At 37.7% G+C, this 17,456-nt stretch overlaps 1 protein-coding gene across 1 annotated transcript in view; it reads right to left on the minus strand.

The window, feature by feature from the left end:
- NBEAL1 (neurobeachin like 1) overlaps window positions 1-17,456 on the minus strand; it is a 199,154-nt gene that overhangs the window by 115,683 nt on the left and 66,015 nt on the right. Inside the window, exon 10 of the mRNA XM_051983755.1 lies at window positions 10,697-10,803. Coding sequence (XP_051839715.1) covers window positions 10,697-10,803 — 107 coding nt within the window. The remainder of the gene's footprint in view (window positions 1-10,696; window positions 10,804-17,456) is intronic.

The following is a 17,456-nucleotide window of genomic DNA, read 5'->3' on the forward strand; positions in this document are numbered from 1 at the left end:
TCTTGTAAGTACCCACAGCCAGTAGTATTCCTGCCCCACTGCTTCTGAACTCATCCGGCATATGCTGGTTTCTTCTTGCCCAGGACTGCATCTCAACAGCCTGATGTCCTTTATTAGCATAAATTCCTCAATCTTCCCCACTCAGAAACCAACCCCATACTTTCTGGAAAGCAAAAATTCCTGTAGCTGGGGCCAAGGCTATCTCCTAACCCAATTAGCCCCTGTGATGTAAACTGTGCCCCTTGATCTTTGGGAGGGTGGACCTGGGTCAGAGAATCCCTAAAATCTCAACCCCTCTCAACCTTTGGGAGGGGCCCCACCCTCCTGTTCATAGGAGAAACTCCCAGATGGTAATCTCCACCTTGAATTGAAAATCTTGGCATGGGGCATAATCACCACCCTTTATTGAGTTGAAAATTTGTCCCTCAAATCTAGAAATCTTTCCCTAGTTCTGGGCCATAAAAACCCAATATAATCAAAGGCTGAAACCCCAAACCTTTGCTAAAAAATCCTAATAGGATTTAGCCCACTGAGAAGTTGTTTCTTCTTTATGTAAACCCATCCTTGCTAAAAAACCTACCTTTGTTAATCCCTTTGAAATTAGCCCTCTGGGAAGTTATATCTCAGAAATAAACCCATTTTTGCTACAAACCTCACCCGCATTTGATATAAATTGTGTCCTCTTTAACCTTTGAGGGGGCCCTGAAACTATATCCCCTTTAATCTGTGAAAGACAGGTGATTCTTGGTCTCAAACTCTCCCAACCTCTTAGGAGGGGCCACACCCTTCTGTTCACAAGGGAAAATTCCCCAAATAAGTAATCTCTTTTCAATTGAAAATCTACAATTGGGGCATATCTCATTCAATTTTGAATTAAATTGAAGCCTAAGCCTCAGATGGCTAATAAAAGACAACTCTGAACCCCAAATCTTTGCAATGTCCTACATGGGGCCTTGCTCACTGCTGAAGATATTCTCTTCTCAGTGTAACCCACCTTTGCTTATTACCTGCCCACTATGAAGGCTGACTTCCTAGCAAGCTGTCTTCTTAGAGGAAATAAAATAGGACCTGTGGCTCCGACCAGAGGGGATCTCCCATTCCAATACTAGCACCTCATCACATTCATTCAGGATTGTAAATTCTTTTGCAAAGCCTACAACACCAGCCAGGGAATCTCTCAACCCTCATTTCTCACACAATAACACCAGGACTGGCCATATTTGCTATTTCAATGGAGGCAGCCTGGAGATGTCTATACTTCACAAGTCAAATCTCTGTCCTGGTCCTGATGATGTAAACTGAGAGAGATCTTTTTGGGAAAAAATGATGTAACTGAAGTAGGAGGGAAACTGTTCTTTTTACTGAAGTTGTGTTCCTGAAAAGGGGACCCCGAAACTCTAAAATTCCTTAAAGGAGAAAATCTCGTTCAACTCCGCCTTAGTGAGGGACTCTACCCCGAGGGACAAACAGTTTCATCCTTGTTATCTAGGTGGCGGTCATCTCAGTCCTGAAACTCACTGAATTCAATTCAAATTCCAGCTCAAGCTGAAACCCAGCTATGAGCCAACTTGGGACTCCACCCACAAATTCACTTCAGCTAAAGCTCCTATTATAAAAGAGCCAAACTAAAACCCTCTCTTTATAAAAGAGCCAAACTAAAACCTTCTCTTTGCAGAGGTTCCAAACATGCTAGCTATGCCATGCTTGGGATGCCAAGGAGCCTCTGTCCAGTGGAATATTCTTTCCAGTGCCATCCTCTCTTTACCCTCACCTATTTCCTAACCAGACTGTATGCCTCTGTCAGGATTTCTAATCTTATTTCCAATCCCCATAATAAATCTTTTATCAATCTAGGTTTTCAGGTCTGTAAATTCTTTTACAGAGAACTTCTGTGCCACCAGAAGGAAATCCCCAAAACTCCCTATTCTTGCGCCAAATCCTAAAGGGTTGCAGGGAAGCCAAACCTCTCCATTTGGTTCTCTGAACCCCAAACCTGCCACTAGACTTTATCATTTAACTCCCTGACCACCAGAAACCCTAATCTCATTTTGGTTCCCTAAATCTAAACCTTATTATTTCCTTTAAGATTCACTCTAAAACTGTATTTCCTTTTAATCTGTGATCCTTTTTGGAGTCCAAGCCCCTCCTGGGGAAGGCATATATCCCCCCCAGACAAGTTATCTTTCTGGGATGCCAGACCCTTTGATTCAATTAGAAATTCTGGTCAAAAAACACCCCTTTGAAGTGTTGTTAATTCCAACAGGAGATCTGGGCTGGATACAGATAAGCATCTAAACCTGGGAACCTGAGTCCTGAAGTCTCAAGACTCCTTTTAAAGAGCAGTTTCTGGATTCACTCCTTGCAGAGGCCCAAGCAATTTGCTAGGACCCTGCCCGCTGAGAAGGCATTCTCTTCTCAGTACAAGATTCATTTCCCTAACAGTACTTTGCCACTATAGAAGTTAGTCTCTTAGCAAACTGGTTTCTATCCAACAATAACTTTTCCATTCCATTCCATTCCATTTTACTTTGCCATTAATAATTCGGGATAAATGAATTTTTTCACTTTAAACCTGCGGCTCACTGAAAGAGGATTTTAACAACTCTCTTATTGCCACTAACTTCATCATAACCTTTTTTTTTTTTTTTTTGGGTGGGGGAAGGGAGTGAATGTAAATTGTGTCCCCTTTGGGTAGACTCTCAAACCCTATACCTTTCCCAAACAAGCCGTTCCCAAGTTAAGTGGTTTCATTCAATAGGAAATCTTGGAGAAATCGCCCTCCATTGACATAAACTGAGATCTTTTGGGGGTGGCCCACATCCCCTTCAGGGAGTTCCCAGACCCTGGGAAAAGCCTTCAAACTCCCAGTTAAGTGATTTTAATTAATTGGAGATCTCTGCCTGATGGTTCTCTATTAAAGTAGTCCCAGATAGCTCCCAGCCCCAGACCAACATTTACCCATATAACTAGGGATTTAATTAACCTACCTTTGCCAAACTTCTAAAGAAGAGTTTTGCCCGCTAAGAAAGCTTCCTTCTTAGTGAACAATAAAATTCCCTTTTCTTGCCACACAGATTTCAGATTTGCGAATTCTTTTGAACTGGACCTGCACCAACCAGAGGGGATTCCCCACCCCAATTCTCATACCTTTTCACTACCACTAACCTCATCATTTGCACTTCATCACTAGTATCTTTCTTCAGATATTCTCCAGCTATGATAGGAGGACTGCTATTGTATCTCAACTATTGTTTATTTTTCCACTCTATCTTTGCCCCAAAGTGCTGCTATCTTCCAAAAATTCCCTCCTCAGGGTTGTTTCAAAATTAGTAATGGTGATTTTGTAACTGGCAAGATGGAAGATTATTTTCCCCAAATCTCTCCAACCCCCAAACCTTGGGAAAAGAATTTTGTACCAGATACTAATTAAAGCCAGATTCACAAGTTAAAAGCACAAAAACATTTCAAAAGATGAAAAAAAAATCAAAAGATGATAAAACAATAACTTAAATGCTTAGAACTCTTGCTTAAGAGTCCCATCCCCCAAACAAATACTGGCCATGCATAGGCCATCTTCTAAGTTTGTGCTTCAGAGAGCAGTTATATGGGATTGAAGAAGGGAAGGAAAAAAATCTCCTTCAATCCTGCCTCAGTAAGGGACCCTGCCTGAGGGAAACAAGATAAACAACTTCATTCTGTTTTATAGGTAGGGTTAGTTCAGTCCTGAGCTAAAAGAATTCCAACCCTATTGAATTAAAGAAACTCATTCAATTCTATTCAAATTCCAGCCCAAGCTGAAATCCAGCTTGTAGATAAAAAGAGCCAACTTGAAACAACTCCTTGCAGAGGTTCTGGCATGCCAGGCTATGTCATACTGTGCCAAGGAAACCTCTGCCCACTGGAACAATATTCTCTTCCAGTGTTACCCTCTCTCTATCTCCCGCACCTATTTCCCTAATGAGACTTTTTGCCTCTCGGGATTTCTCTAAATTTCATTTTTCTGCCAAAACTCCTCCACTGAAGAATTCAGCCTTTCTATTCTTGTATAGCAACGATTGACTTCCCAATGCCAATAATAAATCTCTTTTATCAGTCTAGCCTTTTCAGGTTTGTAAATTCCTTTACAAAAAGTCTCTGCGCCACCAGAGGGGTTTCCCAAAACTCCCGACCCTTGTGCCGAATCCCAAGGGCTGTAGCCTAACCTCTCCATTTGGTTCCCTGAACCCCAAACCTGCCACCAGACCTCATCATTTAACTCCCTGACCACCAGAAACCCTAATCTCATTTTGGTTCCCTAAATCTAGATCTCATCATTGGGTTTCCTGACAAAAGGAAAGTCCAAAACCTAAACCTCATCAAGATCTCTGGCCAGGTCCCCCCATAGTCCTGATTCAATCTAAACTATACTCCTCCTTCCCGTCCCTACTAAATTTTCTACTTAAAGTAAAGAGAAAGCAAGTAGAGGAAGAAGAAAAAGATCATTGCAGTCACCTAGAGAAAAAAAGTTTCTGTGCACAAGGAAAAAAAGTCTTAAAACTTAGTTAAGGTCAATCACTGATCCCCATCCTGAGTTTATTCTGGACAGGGACCCAATCTGCTGTCCCCCACCCCCATTACACAAACATGAAAAGATCTCAGATAAGAAAAAGGAAGCATCTGCATGTCTCTGAAAGAATAGATCAAAAAAAGAGAGAAACAAGAGATAAGAACCTATGAGAAAAAGCTTCAAGACAAAAAGTCCAGGAAACAATAACAGAATCAAAGCTGGGTTTAAATGCAGGTGAATCAAAAGAGAAGCTCAAACACAGAATGGGGGGAAAGAGTGAAAAATCAAAGCAAAGTAAAAACACAATGCTATTGAAAGGAAAATTAACCAAAATTTCCTCATCAAAAAAGAGAATTCTACAGAGACCCCAGAAATTATTGAACAATAGACAGTAACTGTAGCTTGTATCAACAAAAACTTTTGTTGGTGTCAAGTAGTGTTAAGTATTAGGGAGGCAGAGAAACACAAAATAAACTCTGCTTTTAAGCTTACAATCTAAGGAAGGGGCAACAAGTTAAATGTTACATATACACAAGATAATACATGAAGAATTGGAAATTAAAAATATAGAGCAGAGTGACTGATAAAGGCTTCTTACAGAAAGTAGAATCTGAGTTGAGATTGGAAGAAAGATAGGAAATACAGAAGTAAATAACGACTTCTAGACATGGTGGACAATCAATGAAACTGAGTTAGGAAATCAGAATGTCTTGTGAAAGGAACAAGGAGGAAAGTGGCACTGGATCTCAGACTATAAGAAATGTAATATGGCTTGAGGAAAAGCTGAGGGATGGAGATATCATAGTGAGAATGAAAAAGAGCTAAGGCAAAGAGAAAATTAAAAATTACAATCAGGTAAAGGAATTTCAAAGAATTCACATATAAGTGGAACACAATTGTGTGAATTTATTTGACATTAAAAAAAACAGGTTCTTCTACCCAAGGTTATACTCACTTCAATATTACAATCAGTTCCTCCTTGGCAGTAAGAAACAGATACAAAATAGAATTTCTGCTTTTTAAATTACATTACCTCTTAAAGGATGAAATTAATATTTAAACATACCAAGAAAATTTTTAGTTGCTCTGTGACTGATAGAAAGAAAGCTCTATGAGATGTGAAAATAACTAACATACTCCAATAATTAATATTTTTACCAATGGACCAGCCCTGTAATCTGCTTCTGATTGCATCTATTTCTCCTTTCTATTAAGGAAGCATATGATACTTATGATATTATGACAGCATTATGACAATTGTTTTGCCTCAATTGATCTTTGCCCAAATATTACCCACTACGCTTTCCTACTTCCCTTCTCCCCCCTGGCTCAAAGAGCTTGTAATATGATTATATAACTTTTCAAAATACAATGTTTCTCCATCTCCCTCCCTTTTACTCATTATACTCTTTATGAATAAGGTACAACTTTACAAAATTCTATTCCGCTTATGGGGCTCATCCCAAGGCTCATGAAGTCAAGTTTTCCTGTATATTAGGACTAGTAGACCATGTTGCTTATCAGTTACATATTGTGCATTTGTGCAGGCAATGGAGAACATGGGCTTTATTGCCTTTTGTTCTTGGATTTACTTTTTTTAATACTCTGTAAATTTCTGAATCTCTCAACTATATATAGCAGTGGTAAAAATGAAGACTTCTGATAGGTCACAGCAAGACTCCAAGGAAAATATGATGAACCCAAAGATGAACCGTAGCCTACTCTTCTCAGAATATCCAATTATGAGGCTTATTTCTCATACAACCACACCTCTCTTTATCTTTCAATACTCAATCACTCTATTCCCTATACACCTTTCCCCTGTGCAAACTGCAAACCACCATCCTTCTGAGCCAAGAATTAGCCACTAAATCAAAAATAAATTGCCAGCTGTGGTCACAATAGTAGAGACCATTTGGAAAATTCCAAAGGCAGATAACAATGGAAAGTGGACTCCAAGGTTTAAGGCAATGAAGAACCCTGTGGATTCCCCCTTTTGTTGTGGGAGGTACAAAAGTCATGCAAAATGAAGAGGGTTGCAAAAGTTTACAGATTTTGTTGGATGAAATTTCTCCAAAAACCTAGCCCTCTTCTATCCTCTTCTCTCCATCTCTTTATTCACACCTACCCTAGCTCCATTCAGACCCTCATATCTCACACTGGCTACTGTAACAGCCTTCTAAATGGTCACTCTGACATTTCTTCTCTTTTCAAATCCATTAGTTTGGTAGACTTTCTGCCTCAAATCTCCCCAGTCCATTCTCTATAGTTGTCCAAGTGATCTTCCTAAAGCACAAATCTGACCAAGTCACATCCCCTATTCAATACAATTCAGTATCTCACTATTATCTCCCAGATCAAACATAAAATCCTGTGCGTGGCTTTTAAAGCTCTCCCACACCTGGTCCTTTCTGACATTTTCCCCTTCACCTCACATATCCAGTCTATTGCCAAATCCTATGAAACCCTATCCTTACTCTATAATCCAGTGACATTGATTCTCTTATCGTTCCTTGCACAAGATGCTCCATTTCCCAACTCTGCCTGTCTCTTTTGACTGGAATGTTCTGCCATTTCATCTTTCTCTCTCTCTCTCCCTCCCTCTCTCTCTCTCTCCCTCCCTTTCTCTCCCTCTCCTCTCTCTCTCTCCCTCCCTCCCTTTCTTTCCCTCTCTCTCTCTCTCTCCCCCTCCCTCCCTATCCCTCTCTCTCTCTCTCTCTCCCTCCCTCCCTTTCTCTCCCTCTCTCTCTCTCCTCCTCTCTCTCTCCTCCCTCCCTCCCTTTTTCTCCCTCTCTCTCTTCCTTTCTCCCTCTCTCTCTCCCTTCCTCCCTCTCTCTCTCTCTCTCTCTCCCCCTCCTTCCCTCTCTCTCCCTCTCTTCCTCCCTCCTTCCCTCCTTCTCTCTCTCTCTCTCTCTCTCTCTCTCTCTCTCTCTCTCTCTCTCTCTCTCTCTCTCTCTCCCCCCCTCTCTTCCTCTCTCTCTTCCTCTCTCTCTTCCTCTCTCTCTCTCTCTCTCTCTCTTCTCTCTCTCTCTCTCTCTCTCTCTCTCTCTCCCTCTCTCTCCTGGCTTTCCTTGTCTTCCTTGAGTCAGGTAAAATTCCTCCTTCTGCAAGAAGCTTATCTTGGTCTCCCTGAATACTAGTACCTTTACCATTGTGATTATCTATAATCTCTCTTATGTATTTCTTGTCTGGACACTGAATAGTATCTTCCTGTTAAGACTGTAAGCTCCTTGAGGGCCTTTCTTTATAAACCCCAGCACCTAGTAAACTGGCAGTGTTAGGCCCTTGTTAACTTTATTTAATATCTCCACACACCTCAGTTATGTCTAGGAGACATGTCATGGGAAACTCTTAACAGATCAAAAATAGTTACTCTATTTTAGTTAATCTTCAGCAGTGAGGACACCATTCACCAAAAACAAATCTGATTTGTTCCTCCATGTAAATGTCTATAAACTACCTGAAAACAGCTATCAAACCCTCCCTAAATCACCTCTAGACTAAGTACTCCATTTCTTTCAATCAAGGAAGTACATAGCATTAATTAAGGGCCTCTTAGAATCCTTCCTGCTCTCCAGTTTATCAATATCCTTCCTAAACTTTCTAGTCTCCCTTAAAACTAGAACTTTCCCCCTCAAATTACCTTTCATTTTATAATATATTGTATGCGAATAGTTTTTAGATTGTGACCATTTTGAAAGCAGGGAACTTTTTTTGCATCTCTATTAGCACAATGGCACAGAAAAAGCAAAATTAATGCTTATTTACTAACTACTAATACATGAATTTCTATGCATAGAAATGAGAATAAGATTATGTTAAATAAAGTCCATCTTATTATTACTACTACTATTAAATATGGATTGTCTACTTAACGTCAACCAAAAGAAGAAACTTTTATATTAAATATTATTTACTGTAATCCTTTTGCTTACATGTTGCGATTTAATAGTTTTCTTGGAAGTATAACTTGCTTAATAAAGTCATGTAAGCTTTCTTGTGAAGAATGCAACATATTCTTCTTTTGTTCTTCAAACTGCTACAAAAATTTAGGCTTCTCCACTCTAAGATAACAGCAGCTCTTATTAAGAGTTATTCTCCAGATTATTAGCTTCCAAGATGATAATTATCACCTCCCAAATGTCACTAACTTAAATATCATCTTTATGTTAATTATAGGAATCAGTTCATCATAATTGCATCATATTGCCTTCACCCATACTTTAAAAAAGTCTCTTACATTTGACTATTATTAGTAAGGAAAGAATGGTCCACAAGCTAGATTGCTCATGTGCTCTGGCTGGTCAATTAGAACTTAGAAAAGATTGTCCATAAACTCAGGCACACATCACTCAGATAATCCATTCTTATAAATCTTAAAGAATCAAAAAGTCTTGAAGACGTATCACTGATAAAGATTATGATTAGAAGAATTTTTCCCCAATATAATCAGGTGCAATCCACACTCCTAATGCCACTAAAGATTTCCTGTAACCCTCATGCAGAAATGGGTACTTATATTGGTGTGAAAAAGGACTGCATAGGAAGAGAAATGTTAGAGGCTCAAGGGAGTATACACTTCATCTAGAGGCTGAGGAGGCTATGAGAAATGAGACTGTAAGCATTCATTATTCTTTTGAGATTTTACTGGCTATCTTTCACCTCAGCAAAAACTTAACAACTCTCGTAAATATCTCCAAAATACAGAGTTCTTTTTTCATTTTTAGTAGTATAGGAAGTAATAATTATGACAACAATTATTCATTTTGAAAGCTGCTAAAAATTGAAGAATGGAAAGCAGAGAGAGGCTTCTCCAATCCTTGGCATTATTCCAACACACTTAGAACAAGGTTTAATGATCACTTATAAGAGACTTAAACAACTATCTTCAACATCTTTTGCTAAATTATAACCTTAGATAGTCAAGCATTTTAGTTTAGTATAATAAAGTAAAATTTGTTTTCTAGTTTTCTTATTTTTTAACACTTAAAAGTTTAGATTTCCAAAAGCTATCCTTCCTACATCAATCAGTTCAGTTAATCCCATATTCTCCTATGTCCTTCATAATCTTTGTTTCCTCAATCCACCCTTCCACTTCAATCCCATCTTCTCCAGGTTTTTGTCTCATCTATCATCTCCTCTCCCAAGTTTCCCTGAATTCTTTATGTTCATTTTTTCAAATAAATCAATAAGCATTTGTTAAATACCTTCTATGTGTCAAGCACTATGCTAAACACTATAGTTCCAAAAAAACAGGTGAAAATATGAATGCCTTCAATAAACTTATGTTCTACTAGGAGGAACAACATGTAGACAGATAAACACAAAATATAAACCAAGTAAAATCAAAGTAATTCAGAGGCTAACAGAAGACTCTTCCAGGAGGTGATAATAGAATTAATTAGAACAAGAAATTCTAGGAGGAGAAAGAATGAATATATTCCTGGCTGGAATGATAGAATGGTATCATAAAACATGATGATAAACAGGATATTATATTTATGAAAGAGCAAGTTGATTCAACTCAAAAGAGCATTATTATGGAAAATAAATTTAAATATTGTTAAGTAAAATATCATTTCTGATATTTAAAATGGTATTATAATAAGTAATGTTGGAAAGAAAATTAATATTTCCTTAAGAAGTAATCTCAAATAATTAAAATACTTATCACATAAAGTGTTTATAGAACATAGCTATCTTATCAATACTTAAACACACACATTACTTGGAAAACAAAAATTATGATGAAATTGATCTGCATAGCCACTAAAATAACCTTGGCCTCCATCTGCTACAATAACAAATGCATCTCTAACTCCAGAAAGCAGTGACTAACAAGTGACTTTAGGAGTTCTTAAGATTTGTCCTAAATGGAAATACATATCCAAGAATTGAATATTCACCACAAAACTAAAAATTCTGCTCAGAAACTAAAAAGAAAGCTCTTTCATAAGAGCTTATAAGATCCAAATAATGGCAAGTTTAATATATTCAATCATTAATGTTCATAACATTAAAGGTAATCACAATTGAATTTTAACAAAATTCCTTATGCAGAATATACTGTGATAAATTCATAGTTGAAGAGAATTGTGAATAACACGACAGATTCTTCAAAATACAAAGAATAATTTTTTTAAAAACTACCTTGCAATTCTGTAGCAGTCGAATAAGATGTTCAAAGCAATTACTGTTAAGGAAAATAGCTTGTAGAACAGGCCTGTCGGTGCAATCTAGCATGGCTGTGATAGTATCTGTTGAAAGAAAAACAAAATTAATTATGTAACAAAAGATTTAAAATATTTTTAGGTATTTACTTAAATTACTCATGTAAAGGTCACAAAAACTTCTCAGGTGAAAGTGAAACATATGCTCATAAAGAATGGCAGATTCGGGGCAGTTCGCTCAGTGGATAGAGCACCAGCATGGAAATCAGGAGGACCTGAGTTCAAATTTGGCCTCAGATACTTAACATTTTCTAGCTCTGTGACTCTGGACAAGTCACTTAACCCCAAATGCTTCAGCTAAAAAAAAAAAAGTCAGATTCCATTTTTTTTCCTTTTTGATCTGATTTTTCTTGTGCAACAAGATAGGTATGTTGGGAGAGGTCAATTGGGTTATTGTCTGTGTTCTGTCACCTTGGCTCTATTCCCTGTCAAGATCATTTTTTTTACCCCAATTCTGTCATCTAATGCAATAGTCATTTTCCCCCAGCTTTATTATGTCAAAACTTTATAAGCAAACCATTTATATAATTTTTTAAGTCACTGACTAAAATGTTGAACAAACAGGACCATGGACAGAACTCACTGGCCTAAAGTTAAGAGATTATCTTTTTAGATTGATATCTATCCATTAATAAATATTCTTTGGAATCAACTATTTTGAATTCATGTATCTACTCTATCAACCTGTTCATATCTCTCTATTTTGTTCACAAATATGTTATAAAAAAATTGCCAAATGCTTTGCAATGTCTATGTATACTAAGGCTCAAGAATTGCCCTGCTTTATTAGCCTTCATTTGCCATTAAAAAAAAAAAAAGAAAAGAAATGAGACTAGTCTTGAATGCCTCATTCTTAATGAATTCATATTAATCATAATCATTGCTTCTTTTTCTAATATTCATATAACATCTGATCAATAATTCAGAAGAATATTTTGTAAGAAAATGATACAAAACTAACCAGGATATAAGCAGGCAAGCCCCAGGCATTTAGTAATGTCTTATTATGTGCTAAAAGCTTTGCTAAGAGGAAATGCAGACAAGCCCCCCCAAAAAATAATAATGCCTATTAGCAAAAAATGCACATTCTAAGAGAGGAAGACAACACTTAAAAAGGAAATGAAGGGGTGGGGAAGTTTTCACACACAGGTATGGTGGCAAAATCCAGAGAGTCAGCAGCATAGCTAGGAGGGAAAAGAAACATGATTGACCTGTGTCCTTACCCAAAATATGAAGCCCCCTAAGAAGAACTCTTTAATGAGAAGAGGACAGTATATGGCAGAGTTCTTTAAGATAAACAGATAACTGAGTTCAGAATGCAATTTTCAGAGATATAAACACAACCAGGAAGATCATATTCTTTTTTTTTTAATAGCTTTTTATTTACAAGTTATATGTATGGGTAATTTTATAGCATTGACAATTGCCAAACCTTTGTTCCAATTTTGCCCCTCCTTTCCCCCACCCCTTCCCCTAAATGGCAGGATGACCAGTAGATGTTAAATATATTAAAGTATAAATTAGATACACAATAGTATACATGACCAAACCATTATTTTGCTGTACAAAAAGAATCGGATTCTGAAATATTGTACCATTAGCCTGTGAAGGAAATCCAAAATGCAGGCAGGCAAAAATATAGGGATTGGGAATTCAATGTAATGGTTCTTAGTCATCTCCCAGAGTTCTTTCACTGGGCATAGCTGGTTCAGTTCATTACTACTCCAATGGAACTGTTGGTTCATCTCATTGCTGAGGATGGCCAGGTCCATCAGAATTGATCATCATATAGTATTGTTGCTGAAGTGTATAATGATCTCCTGGTCCTGCTCGTTTCACTCAGCATCAGTTCCTGTAAGTCTCTCCAGGCCTTTCTGAAATCATCCTGTCGGTCATTTCTTACCAAACAATAATATTCCATAATATTCATATACCACAATTTATTCAGCCATTCTCCAATTGATGGGCATCTACTCAGTTTACAGTTTCTGGCCACTACAAAGAAGGCTGCCACAAACATTCATGCACATACAGATCCCTTTCCCTTCTTTATTCTTATATTCTTATAGAAGATTTGGACATTTGTTCATCTCTAGTCATAAAACACATTATCTATTTTCCCCTCTCCCCCCTCCCCCCCGCCCCAGATTCCTTAAATAACAGCATATTCTCAAGTTTTTTTGGTGCAACAATAATGATGATGGTGGTGGTGGTGGTGGTGGTGGTGGTGGTGGTGATGGTGATGGTGATGGTAAAAATGTAAGAGCCAGACTTTATATAGCACTTTAATATTTGAATGCTTTTAAAAAATATTTTCTCCCTTGATCTTCACAACAACCCTGGAAAGTAGGTGCCATTATTATCTCATTTTATAAATGTGTAAATTGAAGCACATGTAAGATTTGTCCAAGGTTATACATCTATGAAATATCTGCGGCTAGACTTCAATTCAGTTACTACAGACCACAGGTTCAGTACTTTATCCACTGCACTACCTAGCATGTTATTTTCTGGGATAGTAACCTGAACTCATTTAAGAAAATTTCAGTAGATCTACTCCTTCAAATCCCTCATTTATATTAGGGAGAGAGAAGAAGATGATGGAGAAAGATAAAATTAGTTCTATAGTTCTGTGATCTTACTGATATGTGTACTCTCTACAGATATGGAAAACAAGGATAAGAATTGGAGAGGAGGGGAAGTGTTCTAAGATGGCCTACTCAGCCATCTCTGGCAATATTTTGGATAAACATTATACCTTCAGCTAGAAATAAGGTTGAAGCAGTACAAGAGGTTTTAAGAAAATATGGCCTCTGGTTCACAGATTAAGAAGATATCTTTCTATCATGAATAATAAGAGCTAACATTTATATAGTGTATATTATGTGCTAGGCACTATGCAAAGTCCTTGTTAATTATTATCTCATTTGATCCTCACAACAACCCTATAAAGTAGATGCCATTACTATCCCAATTTTATAGATGAGAAACTTAGTCAAACAAAGAAAAAATGGCTTCATCAATCAAAAAACATTTGAAGTGCCTCCTATGTTCCAGACATAGTGAGCTAAGTATTAGTTTCTGAGGCCAAATATGAACTCGGGTCTTCCTGAGCTCAAACCCATTGATTTATCCACTGCACCATCTAGTTTGCCTCCTTACAGAACAAGAGCCCACTTTACTTCAAAACTGCAGTTCTCAGAGTCCTCATTCTTGAATCTTCATTCTCTCTTGTTAGAATCCTTACAAAGTGTTAAGTCACTTATCTAATTTAGCTGGTACTTAGCAAGTTCTCTAGCTCACTAATGTGTTTAAGTACTCATTGGAGTTCACACCTTTGGGAGATTCACAAGTCAGGATTCAGTATGAGATTCACAAGTTACATCTCCCACAATCCCACTCTCAGAGGAAGAGTCAACCTTTGAGTTCACACCTCTAAAACAGCATAAAAGGACGAGTCTTAGTCAGGGGACAGTAGAACCAAGTGAGAGCTGGAGGCTGAAGCTGGCAGAGGCAAAAGACAAGCTGCAAGAGTTCTTGGAACCAAGCAGAGAGATAGGCCTCTAAGAAAGCTAACCAAGCTATTTTGGAAGAGACAATAAAGGATTTTGAACTAAAACTAAAATGGCCTCCAGAAGCTCCCCAAGAAATCTGCTCCCAGAGAATGATTATATTTTAGAAAAGAAGAGAACACTACACTCACTCACTTCTATATCCAATCGGGTGCCAAGATTTATCCATTCCACCTTCATAACGTCTCTTATATGTGTCCCCCTCTCTTTATGACACTGCTACCACCAAGGTTCAGTTGCTCATTGCCTCACCCCTAGGCTACTGAAATAACCTGCAAACTGGCTTGCCTGGTCAAGTCTCTCCTCACTCTCACCTGTCCTTCATTCAAAGATCAAAGAGATCTTAAATTCCATTGGACGCCTATTACCTCAAACATCAAGTATAAATTCCTGCCAGGCCTTTAAAGCTCTTCATAAAAACCAGGAAAAACTTATAGGAACTGATGCAAAGTGAAATAAACAAAACCAGGAAAACATTATACACAATAAATGAAATATTGTACAACGAAGAGATGTGAATAGCTTAGCTATTATCAGCAATACAATGATCTAAAACAATCCCAAAGGACGCATGATGAAACATGCTATTCACTTCCAGAGAAAGATCTGATATTCTCTGAATACAAGCAAACTATTTTTCACTCAATTCTCTTTTTTGTTCAAGTCTTCTTGTATAAAATGAATAACAGGAAATGTTTTACAGGACCACACATATAATTAACTTATATCAGATTGCTTACTATATGTCAGGAAGGTGGAGAGGGGAGAGGGGCTGGAAGACAGAATTTGGAACTCAAAACTTTTTTTAAAATGCTGAAAATTATTTTAGCATGTTATTGAGGAAAAACAATAAAATTTTATTTTTTAAAAATAAAGCCCTTCATAAATTGGCTCACTCTTACCTTTACATTCTTCTTATACCATACATCTATTTAACTTGGGTGTACAGTATTGTATTCTCTCTACTCTTGCCTCTCATGTAGTAGCCTCCCACCCTCTATCCCATCAAAACAAAACCTAAAACCTAAAAAAAACCCTCTAAATGAAAATAAAAGAATGGGGAGACCACTACCCCAATAATGCTCCAGATCAGGAGCTTGACTTAAGACATTCCACCCCTAGAGAGACCTTTGCCTCACTCCACCTATCCAAATGTCTGTCTTCCATTCTTCCATACCATCTGTCCCTTGGCTCCCCATTTGTGTCCACATAGGGGCCCCACATGTCTGCATGTTTCTCCTCTCAACTCTGGCCAGGGCCCTTCTTAGCTTGCCCCGCCCTCTCGCATTCTTCTTCCTGCTCTTCCTTCTCTGTCTCTGGCCCCTACATAGAGTGAGACATGACTGAAATAACTGAACAATGAACATAGTTTATAGATACTTAGTCCATGAATATCATTGCTACTCTTTTTCCTGTGAATTATTAGTTTCACTATTATCCTTCTTGGACATCATTATAAAGAAAGAAAGATTTGAGGCAAGGAGACCAATTAGGAAGTCTTTTCAATAATAAAACCAAAAGGTTATGAAGGCATGAATTAAAGTGATAGATAGGAAAATAGAAGGGATTAAATATGAAAGATACTGTGGAGGTAGAAACAAGACTTCTCCACTAATTAGAGTAAGGGGTATATTTCAACATTATATTCTAACAAGGATCTAAAAAAAATGAAAAGGTATCAGATCAAATGATGATTACACTGTGTCCTACTACAGCCAACTTAGCATCAAATTGGGCATTTTATGTCTTTTATTCTCAGAAATAAGTCTTCTTGATGAAAGCATCATCATCAACTGAATACTTGATGTAATCTAAACCAAGGAAAAATCCCATCATTTCTCTGTCTTAAGCCACTAATCAGGAAAATGAAGTTTTCTAGGGTCTCCTTTATCTTCTCTTCTTTTCTGTTATGGGCCAGAACTCTGAAACAAGGATACTTACAAGGTGCTAAGTCAATGGAATTGATAAAGACAATGGTTATCTAGTTTAGCATGGTACTTAATAGTTCTCTAGTTCGGTACATGTACTTAGTGCTCAATATAGTTCTACAAGATTCACACCTATGATAATGTAATTATTAGAGAGCATATAAGCTGGGACAAACTCAGCCAGAGAGAAAGCCAGAGACAGATTCAGAAGGGCCAGACACAGACTCAGAAGGGACACAGAGCCAGATTCATTCACTTCATCTTATACCACCATGGTGGCAGGTTCTCCTCCTTCGCTTCTCCACTGAAACCAAGACTCTGGAAGGCCTCTAAGAAAGGAAACTAGATCTCATCTTGAAGGAGATGTGAAGGATTTGGACTTGAACAGCAGGCTGTTCTCATGGAGATTACTCAACTGAAATGAAGGCTGCTCCAAGACCTCCAGAAAACCACCAAGAACATTACATCTTCTAGTAGAAGTAATGATGAAAATACCATTTCTGTTCCCCTGTGACCTTCAGTTTGCTTCATAGTACTTCATAATATCTAAAACAGGGTTGGGGAATGTCTGGTCCACAGGGTATATAAAATCTGCAAAATCATTTGCTAAGGCAACCACAAGTGGCAATGGGCTAAAAGCTAGATATAACCTTCCACTTCTTGAATTCTGTAAGTTGATAAGTTGATTTTGTTTGGCCAGTGAATAAGGTTATAAATATCCAAATGGCCTTTGGCAGAAAAAAAGGTTCCTCACTCCTGATCTAGAAGGTTCTTAGTGGGTTCCTTCTTTTGATATTATTATCCCATATTAGGAATAACAGTAACATTAGGAATAACTATAATCATTAAATTTTTACATAAATTTCTCCATCAGAATTTTTTAAAAGTGATAAATTGGGGCAACCAGGTGGCACAGTAGATAGAGCACCAGCCCTGAAGTCAGGAAGATCTGAGTTCAAATCTCCCTTAAGACACTTAACACTTCCTAGCTATGTGACCCTGTGCAAATCACTTAACCCCAATTGACTCAGCAAAAAAAAACCCAAAAGAATAACAGATTAGAACAGAAGGCTTGCTTCCTAAAAGACCACAGAATACAAAGATTTTGCTTTACAAAGAAAAAGTTGGCTGTCTAAAATTGAAAGCAGCATTTGAACAAGGATACACTTCTATTATACAT

This window comes from Antechinus flavipes, chromosome 3 (assembly GCF_016432865.1).
Source record: "Antechinus flavipes isolate AdamAnt ecotype Samford, QLD, Australia chromosome 3, AdamAnt_v2, whole genome shotgun sequence".
Lineage (NCBI taxonomy): Eukaryota > Metazoa > Chordata > Mammalia > Dasyuromorphia > Dasyuridae > Antechinus > Antechinus flavipes.